The sequence below is a fragment of the Lethenteron reissneri genome, chromosome 20, assembly GCF_015708825.2.
Source record: "Lethenteron reissneri isolate LAM-NWPU_2019-01 chromosome 20, ASM1570882v1, whole genome shotgun sequence".
Lineage (NCBI taxonomy): Eukaryota > Metazoa > Chordata > Hyperoartia > Petromyzontiformes > Petromyzontidae > Lethenteron > Lethenteron reissneri.
Window position 1 is genome coordinate 950,297 of NC_083798.1, and position 14,230 is coordinate 964,526.

Below are 14,230 nucleotides of genomic sequence, written 5' to 3' on the forward strand. Positions count from 1 at the left end.
TTGTTTAAAACAACTCTTGTAATTGCTGCAGCTGCGAATGGATAACTGGGAATTATAAGATTAATTTACTACTGCTCCCTGGTGGCTCCTCTTATTTGCAGAAAACTGGCTCATTCGTGGGATTCATCAGTTCCATGAGATGACTCACGCGACTCACCGGCAGATCATTGAGAAAATCAGGGATCTGCCACTGCTTGTGGGCGACTCCTCTTACCCATAATTCCAGGAGACCACTTTCGGGTCTGTGTAGAAACATCGCGACTTCAATGGGAAAGCACTTATTTGTGGAATAACGCAAATAAAATACATTTAGCGCTCGACTCCTCGTTAACTATTCATTTAGAGATCTTGTGTAACGTTCCAGTTTCTCGTGCACCTGGATATGGCAGCACCTCTGCCTTCCCCTCATCGCCAATTGCGTTTATTAACCGGACTGTCACACACAGACCTCCCCCCAATAGCGAGACTTCTTCTGGGCACCGTAAGGGAAAACAGAAAAGGGCGATTTGTCCTGGCCTGTCTGGCCTTGTGCACAAGAAAGCATCCTACTACCACATTAGGCCGCATTAGGCCACAGACCCAGAGTGCCCAGGAGGGATGATAGCAGAAACATTGCCTACAATCAGGGCTTCATTTAAAGCAGGGTCGGTGACCCAGACAACATTTCCACACCTGGCATACCGCATCCAGTAGACCTCAAACGATGCACTCTGGGAGTGGCTGCGAGTCACGTGCCCTCTATTGCAGAAGAACAGCTGTGCAGAGATGTCCACACCTTCACCAATGCAAGCGGAGCTGCGTGTTGAAGTCTGGCCAAATAACGATGAAATACGGCATGGGGAGGGGCTCTCATCCAGCAGTGGATTGACAAAAGGGCTGCACTTGTACATGGTATTGTAAGTTGGCTACTTAAAACAAACAACAGCTCCATCATTGAAGTCAAACCTACTGAAATCACTGACGCCAGATCTCGTAAAAAACATGTTTCGTGATCCTCACAGATGATGCCTCGTCGTGCGGGGCAGTGTTAAACGTACATTGGAAATGTTGTGGGTTTACTCTCAAACACACCGGTGTGCTGGAGTAGTAACTAAATAGCACGTTTTATTTACGTGACATGCCTTACTAATTGGTTGTTGGGTGCTGGTGGGTTAACGACACGTTTATATTGACGTGATCTAACCCAAAAAAACCTCTTATGGATAATATTGGTTGCGAAAGCCGACGTGTTAAATAAATTGTTTCAAAGAGGATGGAGCATTCCCAGCCGGGGACTACAGCACAGGCACCCCAGTGCACCATCGCTGGAGCGACGTACACACACACACCGACACACACACACAAAATACACAGACACACACACACCTGCACGCACACGCAGACACACACACACAGACACACATACACACACAGACACACACACAGACACACACACGCGTACGCGCATACCTGCATGCACGCACACACCTGCACACACGCGCGCACACGCGCACACCTGCACACATGCGCGGCGCAAACCGCAGTAGTTCGTGGTGCAGCCGGCACGCTCCGGTGCTCGGCGCAGGAACGGATGAGGGACTGCACAATTCAAAATAATTTTTGCCGAATCATCCACTTCCCAACCGCGCTGTCTGCAAGGTCACATTCCAGCACAGCGTAGCCATTTCACAGCACAGAGTACATTGTATTGATCACCATTTAACGTTCTTCCCCTTTACTTCATATTAACGTCACCTCGAGCAACATTATTCTTCATATGGGAGCTAAGGTCACGGGAACAAGCCCGTGTTGTGGGACTGAGTTGGAGCACTTTTGATGCACTCTCTGGCGGCATTACCCTTCACTAACTGCAAAGACTGCAGATTCGTTTTGTATAAACGATGACATCGAGCCCACAAAATACCCCGTCCGGAGCAACTCCCAGACAAGCCCCCACCACCCCCTCCCCACCACCCCCTCCCCACCACCTCCCCCCCACCACACCCCATATCGCACCCAAACCTTTTGGACCAAATTCGGGTGAGGATTTCCAGGGCTGCGAGCGTTGCCAGGGTTACGAGGACGGTGTGCGCCTGCACCCCCCAGCGCACGCAAGCCCCGACCTCTACCTGCAATGACAACAAGCCCCGACCTCTACCTGCAATGACAACAAGCCCCGACCTCTACCTGCAGGACAACAAGCCCCGACCTCCACCTGCAGGACAACAAGCCCCGACCTCTACCTGCAGGACAACAAGCCCCGACCTCCACCTGCAGGACAACAAGCCCCGACCTCCACCTGCATGACAACAAGCCCCGACCTCTACCTGCATGACAACAAGCCCCGACCTCTACCTGCAATGACAACAAGCCCCGACCTCTACCTGCAATGACAACAAGCCCCGACCTCTACCTGCAGGACAACAAGCCCCGACCTCCACCTGCAGGACAACAAGCCCCGACCTCTACCTGCAGGACAACAAGCCCCGACCTCCACCTGCAGGACAACAAGCCCCGACCTCCACCTGCATGACAACAAGCCCCGACCTCTACCTGCATGACAACAAGCCCCGACCTCCACCTGCAGGACAACAAGCCACGACCTCTACCTGCAATGACAACAAGCCCCGACCTCTACCTGCAGGACAACAAGCCCCGACCTCCACCTGCAGGACAACAAGCCCTGACCTCCACCTGCAGGACAACAAGCCCCGACCTCCACCTGCAAGACAACAAGCCCCGACCTCTACCTGCATGACAACAAGCCCCGACCTCTACCTGCATGACAACAAGCCCCGACCTCCACCTGCATGACAACAAGCCCCGACCTCTACCTGCATGACAACAAGCCCCGACCTCTACCTGCATGACAACAAGCCCCGACCTCTACCTGCATGACAACAAGCCCCGACCTCCACCTGCAGGACAACAAGCCCCGACCTCCACCTGCAGGACAACAAGCCCTGACCTCTACCTGCAGGACAACAAGCCCCGACCTCTACCTGCATGACAACAAGCCCCGACCTCTACCTGCATGACAACAAGCCCCGACCTCTACCTGCATGACAACAAGCCCCGACCTCTACCTGCATGACAACAAGCCCCGACCTCTACCTGCATGACAACAAGCCCCGACCTCCACCTGCAGGACAACAAGCCCCGACCTCCACCTGCAGGACAACAAGCCCCGACCTCTACCTGCAGGACAACAAGCCCCGACCTCTACCTGCATGACAACAAGCCCCGACCTCTACCTGCAGGACAACAAGCCCCGACCTCCACCTGCATGACAACAGGCCCCAACCTCCACCTGCATGACAACAAGCCCCGACCTCTACCTGCATGACAACAAGCCCCGACCTCTACCTGCAGGACAACAAGCCCCGACCTCCACCTGCAGGACAACAAGCCCCGACCTCCACCTGCAGGACAACAAGCCCCGACCTCCACCTGCAGGACAACAAGCCCCGACCTCTACCTGCAGGACAACAAGCCCCGACCTCTACCTGCATGACAACAGGCCCCAACCTCCACCTGCAGGACAACGACCTCCACCTGCAGGACAACAAGCCCCGACCTCTACCTGCAGGACAACAAGCCCCGACCTCTACCTGCATGACAACAAGCCCCGACCTCTACCTGCATGACAACAGGCCCCAACCTCCACCTGCAGGACAACAAGCCCCGACCTCTACCTGCAGGACAACAAGCCCCGACCTCTACCTGCAGGACAACAAGCCCCGACCTCTACCTGCATGACAACAGGCCCCAACCTCCACCTGCATGACAACAGGCCCCAACCTCCACCTGCATGACAACAGGCCCCAACCTCCACCTGCATGACAACAAGCCCCAACCTCCACCTGCATGACAACAAGCCCCAACCTCTACCTGCATGACAACAAGCCCCAACCTCCACCTGCATGACAACAAGCCCCAACCTCCACCTGCATGACAACAAGCCCCAACCTCCACCTGCATGACAACAAGCCCCGACCTCTACCTGCATGACAACAAGCCCCAACCTCCACCTGCATGACAACAAGCCCCGACCTCTACCTGCATGACAACAAGCCCCGACCTCCACCTGCAGGACAACAAGCCCCGACCTCTACCTGCATGACAACAAGCCCCGACCTCTACCTGCAGGACAACAAGTCCCGACCTCTACCTGCAGGACAACAAGCCCCGACCTCGACCTGCAGGAAAACAAGCCCCGACCTCGACCTGCAGGACAACAAGCCCCGACCTCTACCTGCAGGACAACAAGTCCCGACCTCCACCTGCAGGACAACAAGTCCCGACCTCCACCTGCAGGACAACAAGCTCCGACCTCCACCTGCAGGACAACAAGTCCCGACCTCTACCTGCATGACAACAAGCCCCGACCTCTACCTGCAGGACAACAAGTCCCGACCTCTACCTGCATGACAACAAGTCCCGACCTCTACCTGCAGGACAACAAGCCCCGACCTCTACCTGCATGACAACAAGCCCCGACCTCTACCTGCAGGACAACAAGCCCCGACCTCTACCTGCAGGACAACAAGCCCCGACCTCTACCTGCAGGACAACAAGTCCCGACCTCCACCTGCAGGACAACAAGCCCCGACCTCCACCTGCAGGACAACAAGTCCCGACTTCTACCTGCAGGACAACAAGCCCCGACCTCTACCTGCAGGACAACAAGTCCCGACCTCTACCTGCAGGACAACAAGTCCCGACATCTACCTGCAGGACAACAAGTCCCGACCTCTACCTGCAGGACAACAAGCCCCGACCTCTACCTGCAGGACAACAAGTCCCGACCTCTACCTGCAGGACAACAAGTCCCGACCTCTACCTGCAGGACAACAAGTCCCGACCTCTACCTGCATGACAACAAGCCCCGACCTCTACCTGCAGGACAACAAGCCCCGACCTCTACCTGCAGGACAACAAGCCCCGACCTCTACCTGCAGGACAACAAGTCCCGACCTCCACCTGCAGGACAACAAGCCCCGACCTCCACCTGCAGGACAACAAGTCCCGACCTCTACCTGCAGGACAACAAGCCCCGACCTCTACCTGCAGGACAACAAGTCCCGACCTCTACCTGCAGGACAACAAGTCCCGACCTCTACCTGCAGGACAACAAGTCCCGACCTCTACCTGCAGGACAACAAGCCCCGACCTCCACCTGCAGGACAACAAGTCCCGACCTCTACCTGCAGGACAACAAGCCCCGACCTCCACCTGCAGGACAACAAGCCCCGACCTCCACCTGCAGGACAACAAGCCCCGACCTCCACCTGCAGGACAACAAGCCCCGACCTCTACCTGCAGGACAACAAGTCCCGACCTCTACCTGCAGGACAACAAGTCCCGACCTCCACCTGCAGGACAACAAGCCCCGACCTCCACCTGCAGGACAACAAGTCCTGACCTCTACCTGCATGACAACAAGCCCCGACCTCTACCTGCATGACAACAAGCCCCGACCTCCACCTGCAGGACAACAAGTCCCGACCTCTACCTGCATGACAACAAGCCCCGACCTCTACCTGCAGGACAACAAGTCCCGACCTCTACCTGCAGGACAACAAGCCCCGACCTCTACCTGCATGACAACAAGCCCCGACCTCTACCTGCAGGACAACAAGCCCCAACCTCTACCTGCAGGACAACAAGTCCCGACCTCCACCTGCAGGACAACAAGTCCCGACCTCCACCTGCAGGACAACAAGTCCCGACCTCCACCTGCAGGACAACAAGTCCCGACCTCTACCTGCAGGACAACAAGTCCCGACCTCTACCTGCAGGACAACAAGTCCCGACCTCTACCTGCAGGACAACAAGCCCCGACCTCTACCTGCATGACAACAAGCCCCGACCTCTACCTGCAGGACAACAAGTCCCGACCTCCACCTGCAGGACAACAAGTCCCGACCTCCACCTGCAGGACAACAAGTCCCGACCTCCACCTGCAGGACAACAAGTCCCGACCTCTACCTGCAGGACAACAAGTCCCGACCTCCACCTGCAGGACAACAAGTCCCGACCTCTACCTGCAGGACAACAAGCCCCGACCTCTACTTGCAGGACAACAAGCCCCGACCTCCACCTGCAGGACAACAAGCCCCGACCTCTACCTGCAGGACAACAAGCCCCGACCTCCACCTGCAGGACAACAAGTCCCGACCTCTACCTGCAGGACAACAAGCCCCGACCTCCACCTGCAGGACAACAAGCCCCGACCTCTACCTGCAGGACAACAAGTCCCGACCTCCACCTGCAGGACAACAAGCCCCGACCTCCACCTGCAGGACAACAAGTCCCGACCTCTACCTGCAGGACAACAAGTCCCGACCTCTACCTGCAGGACAACAAGTCCCGACCTCCACCTGCAGGACAACAAGTCCCGACCTCTACCTGCAGGACAACAAGCCCCGACCTCGACCTGCATGACAGCGCCGTCTTGCTGCAGGAAGAGACGAGGCAACACCCCTTTGCGCGCGCGACACCCCATGGTGCAGACACTCTTGTCTTGTACACACGTGTGATTGGTCATGCATGTGTGTAACATGCCTTGCACAGGATATAACGTGTACAGCCATATTTCAAGAAGGTACATCACGCACCAACCTGCTCTCTATATTCGCGCGCCGCAAAAACATCCATCATGGCCATTATCACAATCAAAATCATCATCGAGATCTCATGAAGATGATGATGCACCTGTCGCACTGCATTGGGCTGCAATCCAGGAGCGTGATCACTCTGTAGGTTCGTGTTGGAATCACGGCCGAAACATGGCTACAGCACGAGGGGGGGTGTCTTGGTGGCTACGCCGGCTCAGCGCTCCCCAGGGCCGCGGGGGTAGCGACTCCGCCAGCGGCCGTCGCCCCGCCGGAACACGGGAGCACGACGGTCAAAGCCTCCACACCACCCCCAGCGCCGAGATCCCCTTCGTGTGGGGGACGGGGGATCAAATAGGATCGGCAAGAAGGAGCCGTTTCGAAACCTCCTTCGTGTATGCGGCCAATGCGGACATTCGCGTTCAACAGAAGCCAAGCCACCACGCCGAGACGGGGGCGCGAGCGTCACGCGGCGCGTCTGGGCCTCCACTGTGGACCCTCCACTTTGGCCTCCTATGGGGCCTTTTGTAGGGCCTCCTGTGGGGACTCCTGTATGGCCTCCACTAGGGCCCCGTGTGCCATGGGAGCTTTCCACACTCTCCGAAGGCTACTCACAGCGGGGCCCTTCATCACATCGCCAAACACAAAACTGCACTCCTAATCAAAACTAGCAAAGAAATTAATTACATTGCGATAGCGCAAAGAATACTGGTAACGGTGCAATAACAGCAATGTAATTTATAATAGTGAAAGCAACAAAATGTCAATGAGGTGCATGACTCGCACATTAATCAAAGAACGAATTATAAATATTCGACTGAAAAGCAGAATTTAACAATTTGGAATAAATTCAGAAAATGCATGGTTACTCGTGTCTTCACTTGCCTTGAAACCAATGAAATTTGGTCTTCACCTATTGAGCAGCTCAGTGTTCCTATAGAATGTCATCTTTTTTATATATTTATAAAGCACCTTCACTCAAGGTGCTTACCATAGTTTAAAACACGGTGATAAAACATAACTATTTTAATGACAGGGATATACAAGTGTTGAGCAATGGGTGACCGTGATAGAGGGTGCGTAGGGATGGGAAGAAGTGGAGGGGTGAGGGGAGGGAAGAGGATGGAATGGGCAATAGAAAAGAGGTGAGGCTTCAAGAGAGGGACTGAAGGAGGTTAAGGAGGGGGGCTGCTTCATGTGTAGGGGAAGTTGATTCCAGTGGAGGGGTGCAAGGAGGGAGGACTGTAAAGGGAATTGATGAGCACCTCCTCAATGCTCATTTGAGTATCAAATCACTTTTTTTCCGTGTGAAATAAAAGCCAAGAAAGGGGAATAAACAGCACGCGGCAAGGGGTCGCAGAGTAAAACGGCAGCCTCCACATCAGGTCCAAGATACATATTGGACGTTGTACTCCACAGTATCACAAGAAGTGATTTTAATATAAGCTTTGGATTATATTCAGGTATATTGACCGTTGTAATTTAGGTTTAACAACTCGCTTTGTACAATTCAGACTCCAAGGATAAACACGAGTGAGGGATGAAAGCCGAGCAATAGGTGTACTGTACCTCCATTTTATAACTGGGATCGGCAACGTGAACGTGTCCCGGCATCTCCCACTGCACAGCGGCTCAGCCATCGTTTTGATTGCTCGCCATCGCTTGAGTTATGCCGTGCGCTATTCATTAATAATGCATAACGTACATATGTAACCTTAAAAATAGATATGTGTGTTTGAACTCTACAGGAGCAATACAAATGTGACTTTTACCGAGCATGCTGGCAATTAAATCGGTTTGTATTCTTGCTATCACAGCATGGTTACTTTGTTTTACTTATTTTTTTGTATTAAAACATAATTACAATTTCGTCAAATCCGACAGGAATTCACATCAGCGGGCCTTGACAGTTAATTTAAAAAACAACCCATCCAGCAGAACACTTCTTATCCGTCACAATGTGGGGCATCTGTGGGGTTATTCACGAAGAACAGCCACACGTCTTCTTGGGTAATAGGGGTTCAGTAAAACTCCAGTAATCTGCTGTAATATAGGGGGAGTGGGGACCATATCACGGATACCATAATCCGTGGCGCATTGCCGAGGTTTGTTATACAATCTGCAAAAAATTCACTGCAACGCAGTGTGCCGCGGACTACGAGAGGACAGAGGCACTGATTCAAGCGACAACGTGGATTACAGGAGAAGTATGGGAATGAGACTTGCGGATAAATTAATCCAGTTTGTGGATTATGAGGTTATGAGTTTTTCTAAGACCAAAATGGCACAAATCTGCCATATGGGTACTTTTTTAAGACTTGATATCCAAATCTGAATCATGCAAAATAGTTTTCTCAAAAAAATCACGTCAAAACAAACAAAAAATAAAAATTGCAGAAAAAAATTCCCTGCAGCTCTGCATAAGCTCCACCGTCAATGGTTCACAGTTTGTGGTTCGTGAAGTGTTTTCATGCCCCGGATTACGGAAGCAGTAGAATATCACCCATAATCCGCAAACTACAAGGATTCGCAGTCCTTGGATCGTGGATTATTTAAGTTCTGCTGTATTTGCTGCATACCTCCTCTTAATCACGAATGCATTATAGGTAATTGGGGCTTTTGCAAACCCTGCAGCTCCCATAAATGATATGTGTCGGGGTAATGGGGTTGCAGATAAGAGAAGTGGCTATTTAACCTTCCGCGGTTTTTAAACACCCAAAATATCTCTTCTTCGGCCTTCATCAGCCACTTCCAGGATTCTCCAAATATAGTACAATGCTACGGCAAGGTCAAAAGGTCAGCACAGCCATTGGTGCTGATGCTATTGATGGCACAGCATATCAAGATATCGTGGCCAATCTCTCTGAGCCTCTATCATCATGTAACACACACACACAACGACACAACGTTTGGCTCTCTTTGGAGCAATTGATCTATTTTACCCCACAAAGCACCCGAACAATGCGGCACTATCTTCCCCCGCGCCCTCTCCCCATTCACGTAGCAGAGTTCGAGCCGACAGGGCGCGGGAAGCCCCATGGCAGGGGAGTGTTGACCTCTAGAAAAAGGTCAATTTAGGTGTCTGATGTGAAATTCAAAACTGTAGTGAAATAATCTATCCCAATGTGCATTATATTTGTAGCAATTCTAGATTCATAACAATGAATCTCAATGAAAAATAATTTAGATTCTATCCCATAAACAATGTATCGAAATCCAAAATATTTTGAAACATTACACCGTTTGAATTCAAAGTAATGTTTTCTGGAATAAATGAATTCACACAGTGCATGTGTATATCCACCTCTCCCAGCACTACCCAGTGACTTGGTTTCAGTGGAATTTGGTTCTGTCAATTTAGCATGAATCACAGAACGACGTTCACCATCACTGCCTTACAGAAACAAATGTGGGCCTACATTTAGGTCAGCCCTATATAAAATAAATCACTTCCTTATTATCTGTTTTCTGCCACGACGTGATAAAATATTGCAGCTTTGCGCTTCTTTTAACCAACACTTTTTGTTGGTCAGGCAAAATTCTGGTGTGATTTCATAGGCTAATAAATAACACGTAAATATCAATTACACTTTCAACTGCTCGACTACGAATAAATCACAGCAGACAAGACAAACTAAAATAACAGCTAAACGGAAAGTGTTTGTTATTACGACATCACAAACAGGATTTCGGGCCATGGTTGCTCGGCAACACGCATCCTCCACGATGGGAGCGGCCCCAGAAGCCGGAGTTAATAAATAAATAAATAGCCATCGCCCGCCCTGCGGTGCCACGTGACGCCGCCGCCAGGGCGCCGTGCGGCAGCAGCGGCACGGCGCCCAACGGGCGGGCGCCTCCAATTGGCGGGCGGCCCCCACACCTCTACCCCCCGCCCCGTCTCCGTAAACGCGACCACATTTCCCCCATAACTCGGGGGCATCTCGCGGCCTCCGATACAATTGCAAATCAATTTCAAGGTTGCTCTGGCGGTCTTCAAAACCCGGGCCTTCCGCCCCAGTAATCACAGCATCCTTTCCGGCCATCAAAAGAGCCTCAGCTCCGCGGGAACCACCTCCTGCAGTTTGCAACCCCCCCTCCCACATCTGCGCCCTTTCCCTGCCACGCTTCAAAGATCCACGCTCCAAAGCTCCCATCTTCTGTAACGAGGTGGCCTCCTTCTGCAGCCTCCTTGCAGATTCAGGGAGAGTGACGCAGTGACGCGGTGGCCCAGTGGTAGCTCCGTTCGCCACTTGTTGCAGAGGGCCGCTGTTCGGATCTGGCAGGTGGCCCTGGTTATTACGGCTGGTGTACTATTATTATCTATTCATCGTGAAATACGCGACGTCGGCTTCAGAGTGGACATTAAATATCTCCTGACGTCATTTGAAACGAGTAGGCCATTGTTTGCCAGCGTCACTGTCCAAATTTGCTAGATTTCAAAAATTAAGCAGCAAAATACTAATTTGGGATCATACAGAGCAACATCGCCCCCTACTGTGGAGCTACTGCGAACTGCGTCTGGAAAGAACGCTTCTGTCACGATAGCCTTGCGCTCTAAGAACAGCAAAAATAGGAAATGTCCTCCTGCGTAGGATGGAATTCATTTACCCTGCTGCATACATCGTCGTCCACCACTCTCCTGTCCACTTCTATTCGCTCCCCGTGCTCCCCCCCCACCATCGCCCGTTTTTCATCACATTCCGCTGCAAATGTTCGTAGAGCCCCTTCCATGCACGTGGTATTTAAACGCTGCGTGAATCTCCATGGAAGCGGTGGATGCGCTTGGTTGCTGTCCGAGCCGTCCACGCACGGCTGGCTCACGGCACCCGGTGAAGATAGATGAGCAGGCAATACGTCTCCCTCACACTTCAACCTCTCCACGTAGAAAATACTAAAAGTATTTTGTACACAACCCATCATCCCCACTGCCTTCTGAGAGTGCATAATTTGAGCGACATTGATTCAGTATTGATTTGGTACTTTTATATTTCATGTGGAGAGACAGATATTTGAAAGAGACGTATTGTCTGTTTATCCACTTTGTTACCTACATTCTCCACAATGATGGTTATGGTTATTTTGTGTTATGTCTTTTGTCTCGAACTGAGATCCATATATTAAAGAGAAAGCATTTGCCTGGAACATCTGGCAAGCCCGACCCTGCTCATGAGACACTGTGAGTCGAAGCGGTCCAGAGTGTTGCTTGTGCTGAATCAACACTGTTGGAATTATTCAATCCCAGAAGGCTTCATGGCCGGTGGGTTGGGTTAAAAATACTTGAGGTTTTTTTATGTGAAGAGACAGACATATTAAGGAGTATATAGAGTCCACACATCTATTTGTTACGTATTTTCTCCATTTTATGTTTTTTCGTATGATGGAGGCTTCGCTTCCACAGCGCAGGACCCGTCGTGCACTCATTGCCATGGCAACACGACTGAGCGTGGCCCGACGTGCGGTCCACCATGCGGCCTGGCGACAGAGGGGCACGCGGTGGTGCCAGAGCGAAGGGGAGGAGTACCGCTGTCTCTGCACGTCCAGCTTCGATTCCCTCTCACGGCCAACACCAGTGACGAATATCTGAACTGGTTCTGGGCCTCCCCTGAGTTGACTCAGCCTAAAATGAGTGCCTGGTGCAGTGTATAAACATCGCCGCTAAGGAGACAAAGGCAGCCAGGCGTGGTGCTGGCCTTACACCCCCTCTTGTGACGTGCCGGCCTTCGTAGGTGCTACTGGCTAACAGCACTTGCCCTGACGGTCCAAAGGCCTCGTAGTGTGAGCGTGAGGTCAAGTAGTGTGTGGTGGGTGTGCGCTGGAGCTGGGGAACTCACTGGTTGAGCTGCAGGTCCAGGGTGAAGGAGGATCCGAACGCCGGCACCAGGAAGCTGGCGAGCGCCACGTGCTGTGGGGCGACATCCACACGGGCATCACTACGCGGCAACGCTCGCAGTCCAGAGCGCTCAACAGCGGCACCGGGCTTGGCACCACGCACGCGCTCACCTCAGTGCCCGTGCAAGTCACATGCAGTCATTCTTGCTAGATCATGACACTGGAGAAGGGGTCACGTTCCCAATTAGCGTCACTGGAGTGTGAGCATTACGAGAGTCAGCCATTGGTCCCACTCTTTCATGTGGAGTTAGCACAGTTGGTTATGTACGGTACATCCTGAAGCTAATTATTTTTTATTTTTATGACTACGCTTGTTCACCCAGGAAAGTATCATCGAGTCTCAAGACCATGTTGCTATGTCTAATCTCAATTTAGTAATTTGCAGGTAATTTTTTTCAGATTTTAGATGTTTTAATAATAATAACTTAGATTTCTAAAGCGCCCTTAAACAATGGATATCAGAATGCTGTGCATGTAGAGGAAAATAAGTGAGAAGTAACTGGGGAGAGAATGACAAAAGAGACAATATAGAGAACGAGAGGTGGTCTCTGTTAAACAGCTGCTGGGGTCTGCAACCAAGACAGTCGCCATCGACTGCGAGTCCCTGACCTCCGAGGGCAGGAAACTCTGGAGCCTGGGCGCCGTGCCGACAGCAGCCCCGTGGTCGAGGCCTGGAGCGCGGTCACGCTGAGTAGGGTGCGATTGGTGGATTTCAGAGATCTCAATGGAAGAAATAACTCCCGGATGTGATGGCGGAGCAAGCCAATTGAACACAAGTAGGAGGATCTAAAACTCAACACCGTCTGAACTGGAAGGCAATGCAGAAACGCCAGCACAGGTGAGAGGCACGGTCCTGAAGAGGAGTGTGCGTCCTGGCGGCAGTCGACTCGGGAGGGTGCTCGGCGCTCCGGAGAGCGACGCGTTGCCAGCAAAGATGCGGGAAGGCAACCACGTGGACTGATCTATCAGCGTTTGGGCCAGTACCAGTTACATTGCATGGTCTTTTTTTAGCTCTGGAAGGAAACCAGAGAACACAGAGAGACTCATGCAGAACATGGGGAAAACAAACTCCACGTAGAGAGGCACCCGAGTGAGGGCTTGAACTTCGGAGTTCCTGCTGCGAGACATACGTATTGCCGCTGCGGCACCTTGCCGTGACAAGAAGTGCGTGCTGGTGGAGAGCGTGTGAGGATGGGCTGAAGGAGCTGCACTCGAGTGGCAATGCGCAGGAGGAGAACAAACTGGAGCAGCAGGGAGACCACATGGAAGAGCAGCTGATCGAAACCACGGAGTAGAACATGGACATCGACAGTCCTCCATCGCTCAGATACTCGATGAACTCAACAGCACCTTAGCGCCGTGCTGTGCGCGTGCTGTATCCGTGCTGTGTGCGTGTTGTATGCTGTGTGGGTGCTGTGTGTACGTTGCGTGCCGTGTGGGTGCTGTGTGCGTACTGTATTTGTGCTATTTTCACGGTATGTGCTGTGTGCTTGCTGTGTGCATTCTGTGTGCAAGCCTGCTACGTTATGACAGCCAGCTTTGGTTTAATGGACCGATAGGCAAAATTCTCATTTTAGTTTATTTTTTTGTCTGGATGGATACTTCTAATTGACCTGTGGCAAATCTTCCACGTATTCAGTGCAGCTGACTTACGACGCACATTACACACTCAATTAGACTCAGCGGCACAGCTCCATTCTCCCCCCTAGGGCTGGAGATACGCTCACGAAAGAGGGAGCATTGCA

The 14,230-nt window shown here is 52.2% G+C and overlaps 1 protein-coding gene across 5 annotated transcripts in view; it reads right to left on the bottom strand.

Moving 5' to 3' along the window:
* Positions 1-14,230, bottom strand: part of ADAM22 (ADAM metallopeptidase domain 22) — a 117,924-nt gene that overhangs the window by 93,551 nt on the left and 10,143 nt on the right. For all 5 annotated transcript variants that reach the window (XR_009755354.1, XM_061554534.1, XM_061554532.1 and 2 more), the window contains exon 3: positions 12,428-12,498. Coding sequence is in view for 4 of the 5 variants with exons in the window: in XM_061554534.1 (XP_061410518.1) it covers positions 12,428-12,498 (71 nt within the window). In the remaining variant the exon portion in view is untranslated. The remainder of the gene's footprint in view (positions 1-12,427; positions 12,499-14,230) is intronic.